Source organism: Sinohyriopsis cumingii, chromosome 17, assembly GCF_028554795.1.
Source record: "Sinohyriopsis cumingii isolate HCF-2022 chromosome 17, ASM2855479v2, whole genome shotgun sequence".
Taxonomy (NCBI): domain Eukaryota; kingdom Metazoa; phylum Mollusca; class Bivalvia; order Unionida; family Unionidae; genus Sinohyriopsis; species Sinohyriopsis cumingii.
The window spans coordinates 29340991-29356695 of NC_142977.1; the positions used below are offsets into that span (position 1 = coordinate 29340991).

At 34.9% G+C, this 15705-nt stretch overlaps 1 protein-coding gene across 1 annotated transcript in view; it reads left to right on the forward strand.

Annotated features, from left to right (window-relative positions):
* LOC149778337 (protein SCAI-like) overlaps positions 1 to 15705 on the forward strand; it is a 121231-nt gene that overhangs the window by 41751 nt on the left and 63775 nt on the right. Inside the window, exon 4 of the mRNA XM_089939150.1 lies at positions 13321 to 13419. Coding sequence (XP_089795276.1) covers positions 13321 to 13419 — 99 coding nt within the window. The remainder of the gene's footprint in view (positions 1 to 13320; positions 13420 to 15705) is intronic.

A 15705-nucleotide genomic window follows, 5' to 3' on the forward strand; every position in this document is an offset into this window, starting at 1 on the left:
AGATAATAACCTATCATGGACTGAACATATCAGTAGAAAAGTCAATTCAAGTTTATGGCTTCTCAGTAGGATAAGACATTTTCTCCCTGAAAGACACAGAAAACTATTTTATAACAATTACATACAACCCTATTTGGACTACTGTAGTACAGTATGGGGTAATTCAAATGATAAAAACATAGCAAAGCTGGCACATCTTCAAAAAAGAGCATTTGGGCTAATATCAATCCAGAAAGAAAGCAAGGAAAGTTTAGCTGGTAGGTTAAAAATATTACCTATTAAAGACTGAATCTGTTTGAGAAAAGCCAAATTAATGTACAGGATATCTCATAATAGTGCTCCTGAATATTTACAATCACTATTCCAGTATAGGCTACCTGGTAATACTCACCACCTGCGATCCATGTCTACCAAACAGTATAAAATTCCCAAACCAAATAAGGAGTTATTTTAAAAAAAGTTTCCAATACTCAGGAACTCTGCTCTGGAATAGTATTCCAGTTGAGATTAGAAATGCCCACTCTATTTCCTTCTTCTAAACCCAATATATCCAGTGGCTTCAGAGATGCAGCTTAAATAAATCAATTCCTTTGTATGAGGGCCTCAAGGTAGATTAGTTTTTAGCTAATTGTGTTACCCTCTTTAAATAAGGTCATTATTATTATCATTATTATCAGATAATTGTATTGCATGATTGAGACTGATTATTTTCCCATTTGCTTAGTACGTTTTCAAAACAATCAGTGCTTCAAAGGTAATCTGTTTCCTTTGAAATTGCAGCAAACTGTTTAAAAGAAATTGGTGGTTATTTGGTCTATTCTAGTTACTGTTCCTTCCTGCCTATTGAATAAGCCAGTAAGTAAGATGGTTTATTTTTTAAATATTTGTTTTTACTTCTTTTTTTTTTCTTTTTTTTTTACATTTGTGGTAGCAGCATGATGCTGCCTTCCACACGTACATCAGAAATTTAAGAAAGGGTAAAGTGATGATAGAACAACAGTGTTCTGGTTTGATGACAGGGATTATTACAGAAAATGTGAGTGTTCTGAAGGATTTAATTCTGAGTGAAAAGAAGAGGAATTTTACTTACCATCCACAAACAGGGGGCCCCGAGTGGTCTAAAGCGCTCACCATTACAGATAACTGCCATCTCACCTCTTTCGATGTGGGTTCAAATCTCAGATGTGGACATTGTCAGTATGTGAGAAAGCTTGCCAAATTAGCTTCTCATTGGTTGGTGGTTCTTTCCGGATTTTCCCAGGTTCTTCCTCCACCATTAATACTGGCCACCATGTATAGCCTGTCTTGTGCTGGAAAATGGCATTAAACCCTAAAACAAACAAAAAAAACCATCCACATACAGATGTCAGTTTATGTAAATATATTAATTACTAGTGAGCGGCCGAAAATCTGACGAAAGATAGATTACAAGATAATGCCTCGTCCAGTTGATCTCAGTTACCAGAAATGTCAACAACAAAGATGTGGGTATCTCACATCATACAGTACTCATGCTAGAATCTTTGTCAAGATAAGCTGATTATGTATTAACAATGCACAGTTTAGATGGTTTGTCAATATGGACAAAAGAATTTGTTTATTTAACAATAGATAAATTTCAGTGCATTTTATATCCGGTTTGCAGCTTCCTTTCATTGGGCCTCTGAATTTCTCCACTCCAAACCAATGGTTATATATGCAAGTTGAAAACATCCAACAATGTCACCAATAAAAATCTGTCAGATGGTATATTATGTTGCCAATAAGGAAAAAAGTCCACGTTTGCAACATTGGCAATTTTAGCCCTATGCAATCCCAGAATAAACTTTGCACATTTTTTTGTTGTTGTACATTTTAAGAAGAGAAAACTACTTTTTCGTGTATGAGAAAATACATATAAAATTTCAAGAGCCATGCCATGATTGTCTGTATTATTCATATGCAATCTCTTACTCAAAATGATAATAAACTTTTTACGTTTTTTCTTCTTCTCTACTTTTATGACATTTTTTTTTTCATGGACGAGAAAAATATGTGTATATGAAATTTCTGGAGCCACACCATGGCCGTGTTATATCTGAATTTGTGTTAAAATTGAGCATGCTGTAGCAGGGTCACACTGTATATTCAATTGTTAACATATGCCCTGTAGCAAATATTGTAAAGGATATAATATATATTTTTAGAACAGAAATTAGTTTTACAAATACACTTGTAGAAAACCAGGGCATAACAAATTTTTTTAAAATGGCACATGTACATACTCGTTAGCAGCTGTAACTTTTTTTAAAACAAATGCTACATGAAGACAGCTTTTTCGAGTTTGGAATTTTTTACATATCGAAAGATTAGCATATATTGTAATTTGCTTGAGTTCACAGTTTTCCGTGCATGCACCTACACTACTAATTGTTCACTGTTTGGCATTTCATCTTCTGGATTAGTACCATTTCATAATTAAGCTACACTGCAGTTTAAAAAAATCACCTCCAAGTAAAAATATTTGTATTCCACAAAAAGTAAAGTATAGATTGGAGTACACCAAAATTTGGTTTAGCATTCAGCCATCAAACATCGATGTACATTATGCTTTTTGCACAGTAGTGTGCCATTGAATTTTACAGTTGGGAATGTGCACGAGGGCTGGTATTGTTGCTTAGAATTTACCTGTCATACATGTACCTTGTAGTGGAAGTTCAAGTCTGCCACAGCATCATATCGTACTAAATAGTGTGAAGTTTGTATATATCTATAAATTTGGCTGCAAATAAATTTGTACATGTAATCAGTGTAAATAATGTTTTAGCTTTATTTTGGGGGATTTTCTTATACAGTCTAACCTAACTTGAAAGACCACCCATTCTGCCAAAACAAAATGGTCTCTCATGACAGGTGGTCTCTCATAACAGGTTATAACACTATATAATCTCTAAATCTGTACATGGAGTACCTGGCCTCTTAAGACTGGTGGTCTCTCATAGCAGTGGTCTCTCAAGACATGTTTTACTGTAATGCATTACTGACCATCAGAGTGGATGGAACTAGTGTCATGTTATAATTTTTCACTAATTGCGTTCAGACTTCACTAGTTTTTGACCCACTTTTCACTATTTACAAATCTGGAGGGTTGGCAGCTTAGGTGAAAGTCACTGAGAATGAACACAATAAAAGGATTGAAAATTCATTGATGGTTCATCTAAGTCACTGAATGTCATTGAATGTTTGAGATTTTGCATAAAAAATAAAATACGAGGTAGAATTTTTCTTTCGAGTCATTTTTTTATATTGTGTGATGATTGGAAGTATCGTTTGATTTTTCATCATATGCTAGCACTTCCACCATTATAATCCACAGGAAGTTATTGGATATCATGTATAGGGGGTGTTTTACAGTTATGAACTTCTGATAGTGTTAGATGTAAGGTGAAATTGTTTATATCTGCAATGTACTGTGAATGTTGGCTCTATATCTCTATGTACTTTTATATACTGTGACTGAAATTTCTTTGGATATTGTACTCCAGGAAATTATAAATTATTTAAGCACATAGTTAACCAAAATGACTGTTCACATGTGCTCGAAAATGCAGCCTGAATTAGTCTAAAGTACACTGTCTTTAGCAGTTATTAAAATAGGAAAAATTGTTTTGCCTGGCTAGACAATATCAGCTTCTGAAAGTCCAGTGACTGAATTAGCAAATATATAAATGTAACAAAGTTACTGGCTTTTTATTTACAATTTACCTATAAAATCCAGAGTGAAAATGCCCAAGCGGAACAAGCAGTTTAAATAGGTGTACATGTGAAATAAGGTCAAGCTTTATGCTTTGTAACCCAAATTACAGCCATCATGCCAAATGAAAGGAAGCAAAGGTTCTTTTAACAATGGCTAAAATATAGAAGGTATATTTTAAATAGACAGCATAACCAGTGAGGAAAACCTGGGAAATTCTTTTCTCTTTAAAATTAGGACACTATGCAAAATACCAAACTGTAGAGCACCACCATAATGTCCCTTTCACATGATGTCATTAACACATACACTGTTTTATTTCACTTAGTTTACTTTGCACATTTGATTCGGGACAGATATTTTTTTATAGTTTGAACCATGCATGAAAGAAGTTTTACAAATGCATGTTTTAAAGGCAGGCTACCTAGTAAACCCACAATGGCTGAATCCCTGCATGGTATTCGATCATTTTTATATGACAATTTAGGCCAGCAAATACTGGCTGATCATAGTGATGATATAAATTTATTTTGAAGCTACAAAGTAAATCAGATTATTGGAGCTGGAAAAGTGTTAAAAGTTCGAAATTTTGCTATAATGTGCCTTCCCTGAAATTGAGTTTTCAGAACTGGATGATGCATTGCCAACATGATTGAAGTAGTACATATAGTTAGTGATGTCCTTTTGAAGCCTCAAAAATATGTTACACTGCAAATGTATGTCAACTCAGACAATTAACTGACCATGTAACAAATTCGTAACTTTTCAAATACTAGATATGTAAGCATCGGCTTCTTCAAGAGTTTTCAACAGATACTTAATGATGACAGTTTTGAAAATTATGGGAATTCCCTGGATGGGTGAGAATTATCGATAACATCTGTTAGAGAAGGCAGTATTGAGTCTAAGCACTAAAGCAGCAGTAATTTCGGAATTGGATTGAGTTCAAATGACTTGAGGCACTCTTCATCACAGTTGTATGTACCAAATCCATCAGGACTGGTTCAAATGCTGTTAAGGTTGCAGTTCAGGGTCCCAACTGTTTGGTGACAATGAGTCAGATGAAATTGGGTTGTCATGCTTATCTCTAATGGATCTCTTCTTTGTCATGGAAGAAATTTGGATACAGGTCTGGAAGTTTGAACAGAGAGGTCATTGGATGCAGTGTACATTTCTGTACACTGTAACTGGTGTGTAGATCAGAATATACTTCTATATCTGTGAAATTTCATATACTTCTCATCTTAATTCAAATAGTTCTTTCAGCAATGTACAGTCTGCATATCACCCCTGCCATTAGTAGGGAAACTGCCCTTGTGAAAGTAGTTAATAACCTTCTCTCTTTTTTGGATAGTGGAATGATTAGTCCTCACCCTCCTTGACTTGTCTGCAGCATTTGACACAACAGTCTATAATATATTACTTCACTGTCTCCGGCATGTATTTGGTATTCATGATATAGCCTTACTATGGCTCTAGTCCTACTTAGTCAACAGGAAACAGATTGTGTCCGTAAATGGAAAACATTCTGGCCCAGTTGATCTCTGGTTTGGTTCCACTAGGCTCTTTTCTTTGCCCCATTCTCACAATTCTGTATATTCATCTGCTCTCAAGTGTCATAAATCAATATCCAGTGTCTCATCAACTCTCTGCTGACCTCCCTCAAATATACCAATGTAGCTGCCCAGCTGAAGTTGAGGCTTCCATCCATGGCATAGAGAGGTGCAATTCTGATATGAAGTCATGGATGACATGAAGCAAGCTGCAGATGAATGATGATAAAACTGAATCCAGATCACCATGTGTGTGTGTTCTGGATTTTTAACATAGCTTTAACAATTTTTCAGTCATATTGCTACGATGTTTGCAGTGTGACAATTTGTAGCGATGTCTAGCACTGGGGCATCATGTCACAGACACCAAGTCGACCAGTCCTTATACTAACCTCTTAATGCTGAGTGCCAAGTGAGTCAGCTGCTAGTACTCTTTTTATAAATCTTTGTTATGGTTTGGCTGGGGTTTGAACTGACAACCTCCAGTATCCGAGGTGGATGCTCTAACCACTTGGCCACCGGAGCTTTCCAGATCACCATGCAAACATTATCTCATTCAGACCCTTTACTTCTGTTATGACTTAAGGTCTTTAAGTAACAGCAAAGAGCAAAAAGCAACAAGTTTCGTTAAATTCAGCAAATAATTTATTTATGTTGAATACAGTGGAAATTTAAAAGGAACATACAGTATTGTGAATTCAATCCCAAATAGTCCTAAAAGTTCTATCACAAGTTCCAACAGAATTTCATTGGTATTCAGATAAATTCCAATATTGAATGTTCCTGCAGTCTTGAACATGCTAATCTGCCCAGTGACCTGGATTGTGATGATTTATTAAGTCCTTTGATGTAATATAATGCTATAATCCAAAATGTCCTTGTCTGAATTCACTATAACTCCAAATTAATGTTCTAGTCCGAAAATATTATTGACCACTCTAATTCCAGTAAATAATTTAAATAAATTAATCTGCCCAAACTAAAAACTGAACACAATAATAAAACTGATTCTGCTTCAGATGTTAAGGCAAGAATGAGTAATTTTTGAAATAAACAAGATTATATACCCCTCTACTTGACCTAGGCCACAATTACCGTTTTTGGGAAATACTCAGTCAGCTTAATGGAATTTTCCATTCTAGATGTTTCTAAGATTAGAATCAAGACTATAAACATGTTTACCATCAATAATTATCAGAATATATAATCCACAATCCTAGAGAAACATTAATAGGTCATAGTAAAAACAATTTTCATTTAATGCTGAAAAAATGCATTTTTCTGAGTTACAAACAATTTTCTTACTACAACATATTTTGTTGTGATCAAAACTTTTGTGCTTGATCTAATAACGTAAAAAGCAACATTTATACCAGTCCAATACCATTTTTTTTCCACAACCCTTTTTTGATTGGCATCGAGTTAAAAACAATCCTTATTCTTGCCAAAGAATTCTGACAATCGGGGGGACTTCTTTGTCTAACACAACTGTAGATGATGGATTTTGCTAATACTCTTAGTGGTTGGAATTGAATAATCGGCTTACATTTCTGAGTCTTATGTAATATAAGCAGCAGCTGGAATAAATATTTAGATCTGCCTTAGATCAGGTGACCCATTATCATGGTGGCCCTTCCATTATAATATTACCTAAACACCCAGGGTCCATCTGCTTTCTGGCCGACATTTGGTACATGCACATGTAGTTGCTTATTTCTTAGAAATGATGTACATATTTCATACTAAACAATTTGCTAAGTGGTTATATATCTATTTCTCAGTAAATATTAGAAGTTGAGTTGTTTGCATGATGCTTGTCCATTTTACATCAGACGATCAGGATTACACCCTGTCACAGAAGGAGAGTAAGTAAAGTCAGTGTACCAGATTAGTACCTTCGTTAAGGAAACAAAGTTGAGTCCAAAAGTTTTGAAGTTTCTTTTTTAAATGCCTTGTCATTGTTGGAACATATACTTGCCTTTTCAGGGTTGAGTTTGTATAACCCCTCTCAGGGATTTGGTGAAACATAATCCCTAAGGGCCTTTGGTAAGTCTTGCCAGTGAAACTGATTTTGGTCTGTCCACTTCAGTCAAGCCACATTGTTCTGGTAGACTTGATCTCTTCATTAGCCTACCCAGCTTTTTTTTCCTTTGAGATTCCATTCTAGGGGTTGCCTAGTGATGCTGCTACTTTAGTTATCAAATATTTGATTGAATTATGTTACGCTTCAACTACTGAAATATCCAACAGATACTGTCTTTGGCACATGTTTTTATGCTCATCAATCTCACTTATAATTGTTTTAGCCCGCTTAATCGAAAGTCAGTCTCTAGTTGTTCTTATTGATCAAACTTGTGCACCATTATTATCATTAAATTTATCATATTTTTATGTGAAATGATGCATTAAATCTTTTGGATATATTTCTTCTTAAACTTGCCAGTACTTTTTATATTTTTTAACCGTCTTCATTCAAGACCAAATTTAAGGGAGAAATATGCACATTGAACAAAACCCTCAGTCCTTAACTGATTACTGTTCCTAAAATGGCCCACATGCTGGAATCTGGCCTTCCCAAGATTTCATAATTTGTGCAGATTAGTTTTGAAAAACATGCAATACATGCAAGTGAGAAAAAAGTTGGACAGCCCTGCTGTAGATGATGTCCTTATGCTTAAGACAACCTTATAAACATTTTTCTACCTAATGACTGAAAAGGCACATTTTTGAGTTTGTATATGGGCTTTTCTTGTTTGCAACAAATTGTTTGTTGTAAACATATCTTTTGATGCACCACTTTGGTGGCCTAAGTGGGTAGAGGATGCGCAGTGGATACAGGAGGTCGTGGGTTCGAACCCCAGTCGAGTCATACCAAAGACTTATAAAAAATGGTATTAGCAGCCACCTTGCTTGGTGCTCAGCATTAAGAGGTTTAGTGATCAAACTGGTTGGCCAGTCAGGTATTAGGATCATGTGACTTGGTGGGAAATCATGCTACATGTCTGCGGTGTGATGTCCCCGTGCTAGAGATCACTATAAACTGTCAAACTGCAGACATTATAGCGATATGACTGAAAAATTGTTAAAGCTACATTAAAAATCCAAATAACACACACACACACACACACTTTTTGTGCTTGATGTAAAACTTTTCCTTGCTTGAGCTACATTTAAAATATAATTATTACCTTTGGTAATCAAACCCAGTTTGTATTTTCTGTGCAGGCACACAAACTAGACAAAAATCTGAACTAGCTGGACTGATCACTAGGCTCGTTTATACTTTGACTGCTTCAGTGTGTCAGTGGTTGTTTTACTGCAGCAAAATTATTCAACAACTTTCATCATGTGTAGATATATATGTATCTCTATTTCCTGGATATTTAATTGGCTCTGCCTTTAAATTACCAGTAGATGACCCATCACTATGTAGGCCCTCCACTTATAATATTACATATAAAATCATGGTCCAGCTGCCCTCTGGCAGACATTTGGTACTTGGTTTATTCCTCAGAAATAACATGCCTGGTGCATATATAATACTGAACACTTTGCTAAAATAGTTATTTCTTAATAGATCTTGGAAGTTGGGTCTCTTGCAGGGTGCCTGTCCATTTTGTTGTTGTAGGATTTAATGCCATTTCTCAACACTGGATAGGCTATACAGGGCAGTCAGTGTAAATGGTGGAGAAAGAACCTGGGAAAACCTTGGAAAGAACCACCGACCCACAAGAAGCTACTGGCAAACTTTCTCACCTATCCATTTTATGTCAGCTGATCAGGAATGCATACTGCCATAGAAGAAGATTAAATAAAACCAATATACCAGATTAGCACCTTCATTAAAGAAACTTTAAATTGAATCAGACAGTTTTGATTTTTGGTTTTTTTTTTCCAATCTCTTTTCAGTGTTGAAACACTTGACCTTTGGGCTCAGGTTTCAACAATCCCTTTGGATTTGGTGAAAATTGATACCAGAAGAAACATAATTCCAATATTGTTGCTAAAATCTTCTGCTTCTCTGCTTCCATGACTTGCCTTGAACCTGTTTTTGGGCTGTCCTCTTCAGTCAACTAACATTGTTCTGGCATCCTTGATCTCTTCCTTGACAGACCTTCACCAGGTCTTCCTCATTCTCCCCGTCTTTTTCCTTGGGCATTCCATTCTTGGGCTTGCCTAGTGATGTTGCCACTCTAGTTATAAAATATTTATTGAATTATGTTACACTTTGATTACTGTAACATACTGCAGATGTTCTCTTTGGCATGTATTTTTGTATGCATCAGTCTTGCTTATAACGAGTTAGCCCACTTCACTGGAAGTCATTCTCTGTTTGTTATTATTGAAAATACTGTGTCCTTATTTAAATTAAATTTCTCACATTTTTTAATGTGAAATCATACATTAAATCCAGCTGGATATATTCATCAACTTGCTAATACTTTTTATATTTCTCAAGTCTTCATCAAAGATCAAATTTAAGGGAAAATATGCACTTTGAACAATACCCCTGTCCCTGAATGAACAGTTTCAAATATTACATGCCATGGGAGAGATATATTTATATACTCAGTGCATATATAATTATGGGGCTACAAAACATGACATTTTGGATTTTTTTTTCTCAGATTTCTACATAATTATTTTCATACAGTTTGCTTATGTGAGAAAGCTTTTGTGAAATATATAAAATGTCAGTGCATTCAGTGGCACTATAGATAAGGGTTGTCCAGCATGCAACCCATGTGGGCCAGAATCCAGCCTGCCATGGGTTTTTATCCATCCATTTCATAACTTGTGCAGACTGGCTGTGAAAAACATAGGCCAAGTTTAAAAACTGCTCCATGGGTGAGAATATAAAATGCAGTGTGGCCCATCATGTGTTGGGTTGGATGATGTCCTTGTGCTTATAACATCACCATTTTTGTACCTTTTTGATTACTGAAAACTAAAACTAAACTGTATGCTTAATCCAGTACTGTGGTGTAAATACTTTCAGAAAATATTTGGTCTTACTAGAGCAACATTCAGTACTTGTTACGGTTGGAAATCAAATCCAGTTTCTATTTGTAGTGAAGATGCACACATGACTAGACTAAAATGTCTGGACAAGCTAGATTGGTTAGTAAATACCCTGTATATACTTTGACTGCTTCAGGGTGTTAATACTGTTGTTTTACTGTATCAATTTAGTTTTAACGGCAACACATCACTGGAGCCTTACGGTGGATTTGCATCATGTACATCCTCAAATACGTGACTGTTATGCCCATTGTAGCATACTGTTGATAATGGTATTGAGAAATAACAGAAAATGCAAAGCTGTATATACTGTAATGTTAAAAGGGAGTCACAGCATCGCAGTGGTGACACTGAGAATATACTGCAGGCCCTTATCCCACCAATCCCAGTGTACATGTACGATATTTAAAGATTAGGTAAAATTTCCAGTAGAATCTGTGTACTCATGAAAATTTTAATTTTAAGGGATATTAATGTTTCTCTTACTGATATGGGCTCATCCCCTAATAAAATTCCCAATTTCCTCGTTGATATGGGCTTAGATCCCAATCAGTTTCCCAGTGCCCACATTGATATGGGCCTAGGCCCAAATAAAATTCCCAAAATCAGAATATCTCAGTGCACCAGGCCCCAATCAACTTGCCAATTGTTGAAGAAAAATCTGTCAGATTTTCTGACTGTGCATACCCTTTACCAGGGGAGATTGTGTTAGATTAATGAGGTGTGTTAGAATTTAGCATTAAACTTTATATTAATTAATACTATAGCTTTCTCGCTAAAAGTAAAATATTTTGTTTAGATACATGTATACATTGAATGAGTTTCCCAGTTCTTATAGTGTATAATTTAGCAGTTTATTTTTGTGCTGTTTATTTGATTCAAAAGATATTGATTGGTATCAGCTGCAACATAAACAGTTTATATTCATAGCCTTTGACAGATAGATTCTGCTTCCAATAAGTTGTATTTAATATGCTAGTCCCTAAAGACATTACTGTCCTATAGCTCCACTCCTCTTACAGTCCTTGTTTTTGAAAACTTCCTGTGCAGAACTTAAATGTGCAATTTGATTCCAGCATCAGTTGTAACATGACCATAAAGTGGTATCCTGAACAGATATTCTATACATTTACTACATTGTCCCTTTGGATCATGATCTTTCCAATATTGCTTCACCATCGACTTTGAGATTGAACTATAGAATATGTCCAAGCATGCCGTTAGAGGCAACTTATGAAGATACCAATTTGCAGAGAGATGCATCCTGTGATGATGTTCAAGTTGATATGGTAATGGTTTTTTAAAACAAGATTGTGGTTCTTAAAAAAGAAATGTGACCATGATGTATTTGAATGACTTTACCCATTTTGTGATTTGATTTAGGTTGTGTATGTATTTTTGGGTTCCTTTTGCAGCATCTTTGCCTTTTGCCTTTTTGTCTTACAGTGGATATTTACTTTTGGTTCTGGCAGTTTTCTTTTTAGGAATTTATGTTTGCAAGGTACTTGATTTGGCCATTTTCATGGTTGGAACTGAAGATGGAGTAGCAGGTTGCAGAGTTTGGCTGCTTGCTTTTTGATTCAATAACAGAATAACTTACTAAGAGGCAAAAGTGTCACTTTTAGAATTCTTGTTGGCATAAATTTGAAACCAGCTTTTACTATTGGTTACAAACCATAAAACAGTAAGTTTGCTACTTGCTATGTACTCAGCACTGGAACATTGTTTTGCTAACTAGTTATTGTATGGTAATATATAGCCCAGATTGTGCTGACATGCTGTTAAACTAAATACTTGCATACTTTACAATATTACATTAGTTTTACAATATTATTATAGGAGGTATACCCACTTATGAACAGCATTGACCCAGTCTGCCATGACATAATTTGCTGGCAGATTAGCACGTCAGCTTCAAGGTGCAGGTAACCATATGATGGACCATAATCTGCAGGCTTATCAGGAAAAAACAGATCTCGGTCTTTGTTGATCATCGTTTTTGGCTGCAGTACATTATATATTGATACATATGGTACAGAATTCTAGCCATGTATTATTTAAGCTGGAAAAATTACTGCTTTTATTCAAGTACATGTACTACAGAGATCTAATCATTTGATTCTTGTTTGCTATTCAGCCATGTTGGTTGCCATAGTGACAATAATAGAGTACATGTAAATCCAAATGTTCATATATGTATTTAGGATCCTTGTCAGTCAGTGTCATTGCTGTTGACAATGGTTCCCTTTGTTGTGTACAGAGATTTATCCCTTAATATTCAGTTATGAAAGAATATTTATCTTTTTAAATATATTTTTTTTTAGACTTAATTAGATTTGCATTACCATTTGCAGGTGTGGGTGGGAGATGGCAGCTCTCCTTTTGACATTTGCTTCTCACCATACATCCCATAGTGACCTTGGAATCTTGTAATTAAGCAGCCTGTTTATATATGAATACCTTGGTGCAATTCAGGTTTGCAAGATTCGTTTTGACTACATCGGCACAATCACAAAAATGAAAATTTGACAAAGAAACAAGTGACTGAAGGTTGAACTTGATGTGGCTGAACATGTCTTAACTGTCTCCCTTTAATGCAACTTTAATTCTTTCATTTTATAACATATGCTGCAAAGTAACTCTTGTAAACCTTGATGGATCTATACCTTTGTCCTTGGGAAATACATAATACATTACTGTTCCTTAAAGTTAAAAAATATGTCATAACGATCATATGTCATTAATACGTAACTAGAGACTACATTGATGATCACATCTTGTGCTTAATATGACATCTGATAATTACTTTCTTGCTGTCAATGGAAAATATCCAGATGTGGATATTTTGGGTGTCCTCATTGTTGTTATCACCCTTGAGATTTTTGTGTCCCAAGTTTTTCTAATTATGTTGTAGAGAGGGGTGAGAGTTACTGTTCTGTAGAAACCTTGTTGGCTCATTATTTCAGATTTTCTCAAACATGTATTATGAATGAATCTACTCTGTCATTTCAGTCTTAGAACAAGTGAGACAAATTACCTGAACGAGTCTTTCAGCTTCTACTCAGCTATCCGCATGAGAGCGTACTACTCCAAGGCCAGCAAGGAGGATAGGTGACTATTATTTTTCCATTCAGGATCAAAACTGGAGAAATCATAAAATAATGGAAAAATCCTAACACAGATTGACCAAAGATTGTCCCAAAGGTTTTGTTTTACTGATATTCTACAAAGTTTTGGACAAGATGCTTAACATTTTACTTGACCAACAAATTTTGTAACTTATGCTGGACAGTGGATCTTTTCATGCCCATGGTTTTAGGTGTTCTGTACATACCCTGAAATGGGAAATGTTATCAGGGAAATTAAATGAAATGCAGAATGAATACAAATGACTCCACTTTGAAAGAAATGGACAACAAACATGGAAAATGTGACATAATGTGCCACAAAAAAGTATGTGTGATTCAGGTTACTTTGCCCAAAATGTATGGTAGGTTTTTAGACTTCTTTTTTCATACATGAATAGTGTATATGTATTATAATTAAGGTTCACTGCAAGTAAATATTCCCCCTTAAGAAGCATCTTTACGTATTTATGTACCCTCGTCAGCAAGTTTTATTGATGAAAGAAATGCTCTTTAGTCCATTTTCAAGAAGTGAACCATGAAGTTTTAAATAAAAGGCAATTTTCACATGGACAGACTCAAGTGGATTTGGACTTCTGCAGTTTATGGTTACAACTCACACACAACACTATGATCTGATTCATGTTTTAATTTTCTGGCTATTTGTGCCAATGTATGTATTTAACATTGAAAAACAAAACTGTCTGACATGGAATAACAAGAGAACCACCAAAGGGGTGGGGGGGGCAGAGTATGCTCTTCTTTGCATGTTATAATCAATACATACAGTGTTGATTTATGAATTAGGACTTGATGGAGTATATGCTACTTTTTTAAAGTTAAAATAGTCATGTTTGAAGATTATTTTTCTCAAAATAAAATGAACCAAAATAAAATGAACCAAAATGCAATAGTTCAAAAAGTATAGGCAATCAGAATGTTCATTGTGGTCTGCTAAGTTCTGTCAAGATAGCATTTGTCATCTAGGAGAATAACACTATGCAAAATCATATCCATATAGTCCAAAAATACAATAAAATGACTCTTACAAAATAAATCTGACTTGAATCTCCTTTCCACATCCATATCTCCATTTTGTGGTGATCATGTCTACCAGGTTCGATCAATATAGCATTTATATTTGTCTGGAAGGAGTAGGCAACACATAATTTTATCATTATATCCATATTTAGTACAAAACCATGCATATTGCAAAACTGGTTGGAATGCCTTTACCATATGCATACATCCATTTTGTGGTTAACATGGCAACCATGTTTGATGGAGAAAGCATTTGTTATCAATAGTAAACGTCACACTGGTCATGTAGGCATTCAGAACCGACTATTTTAGTAATGCGTGTCATTGTTAGAATTTGATTACACATAAAATTAAATGGCAGTTATTCAGTTTATTTGGATCCTCATACATCCAAATTCCTTTGGAAGGTCATTATATACACACCTGAGAAATATGGCAAAATCAATGTTAAAATATGCAGATGTTTTTGGACATGGTTAACTAAAAGCTGTGATTCAGTATAAACTGGATTGAATGCTGTGCACTGTAATGTCACAATGAAAGCAGCGCATGTTGAAGACTGGTATGTACTACTGTGTTATTTGTTATGACAGACCTGACATTCTTTTTTTTTGACCAAGCTTAGTATCTGGCTACCTTTTCAGAAGTACGTAGTGATCAGTAATTTTCATCTAGAAGCTTTTTTTGATGGCATTTAATATGCAGAGCAGTCATAATTGAATAAGCTTTTTGATGGCATTTAATATGCAGAGCAGTTGTAATTGAATAAGCTTTTTGATGGCATTTAATATGCAGAGCAGTCATAATTGAATAAGCTTTTTGATGGCATTTAATATGCAGAGCAGTCTTAATTGAATAAGCTTTTTGATGGCATTTAATATGCAGAGCAGTCGTAATTGAATAAGCTTTTTGATGGCATTTAATATGCAGAGCAGTCATAATTGAATAAGCTTTTTGATGGCATTTAATATGCAGAGCAGTCGTAATTGAATAAGCTTTGCTTATATTTTAATATTAAATTTTAGAACAACATTTAAAATTATTTTACATTGATTAAAAGCTAGTATGTGACCTGTATGACTTTCACTATAGGACTAGTTGGATAGAAGGTCTGGTCTTTTGTTCAGGCTTAAGACTGGGTGTTTTGATTAAAACATATTAATGAACGTACAATCATGATTCACTGATAGTAAATAATTGCCACCATTGCTGCGACATCATTTATTAAGCT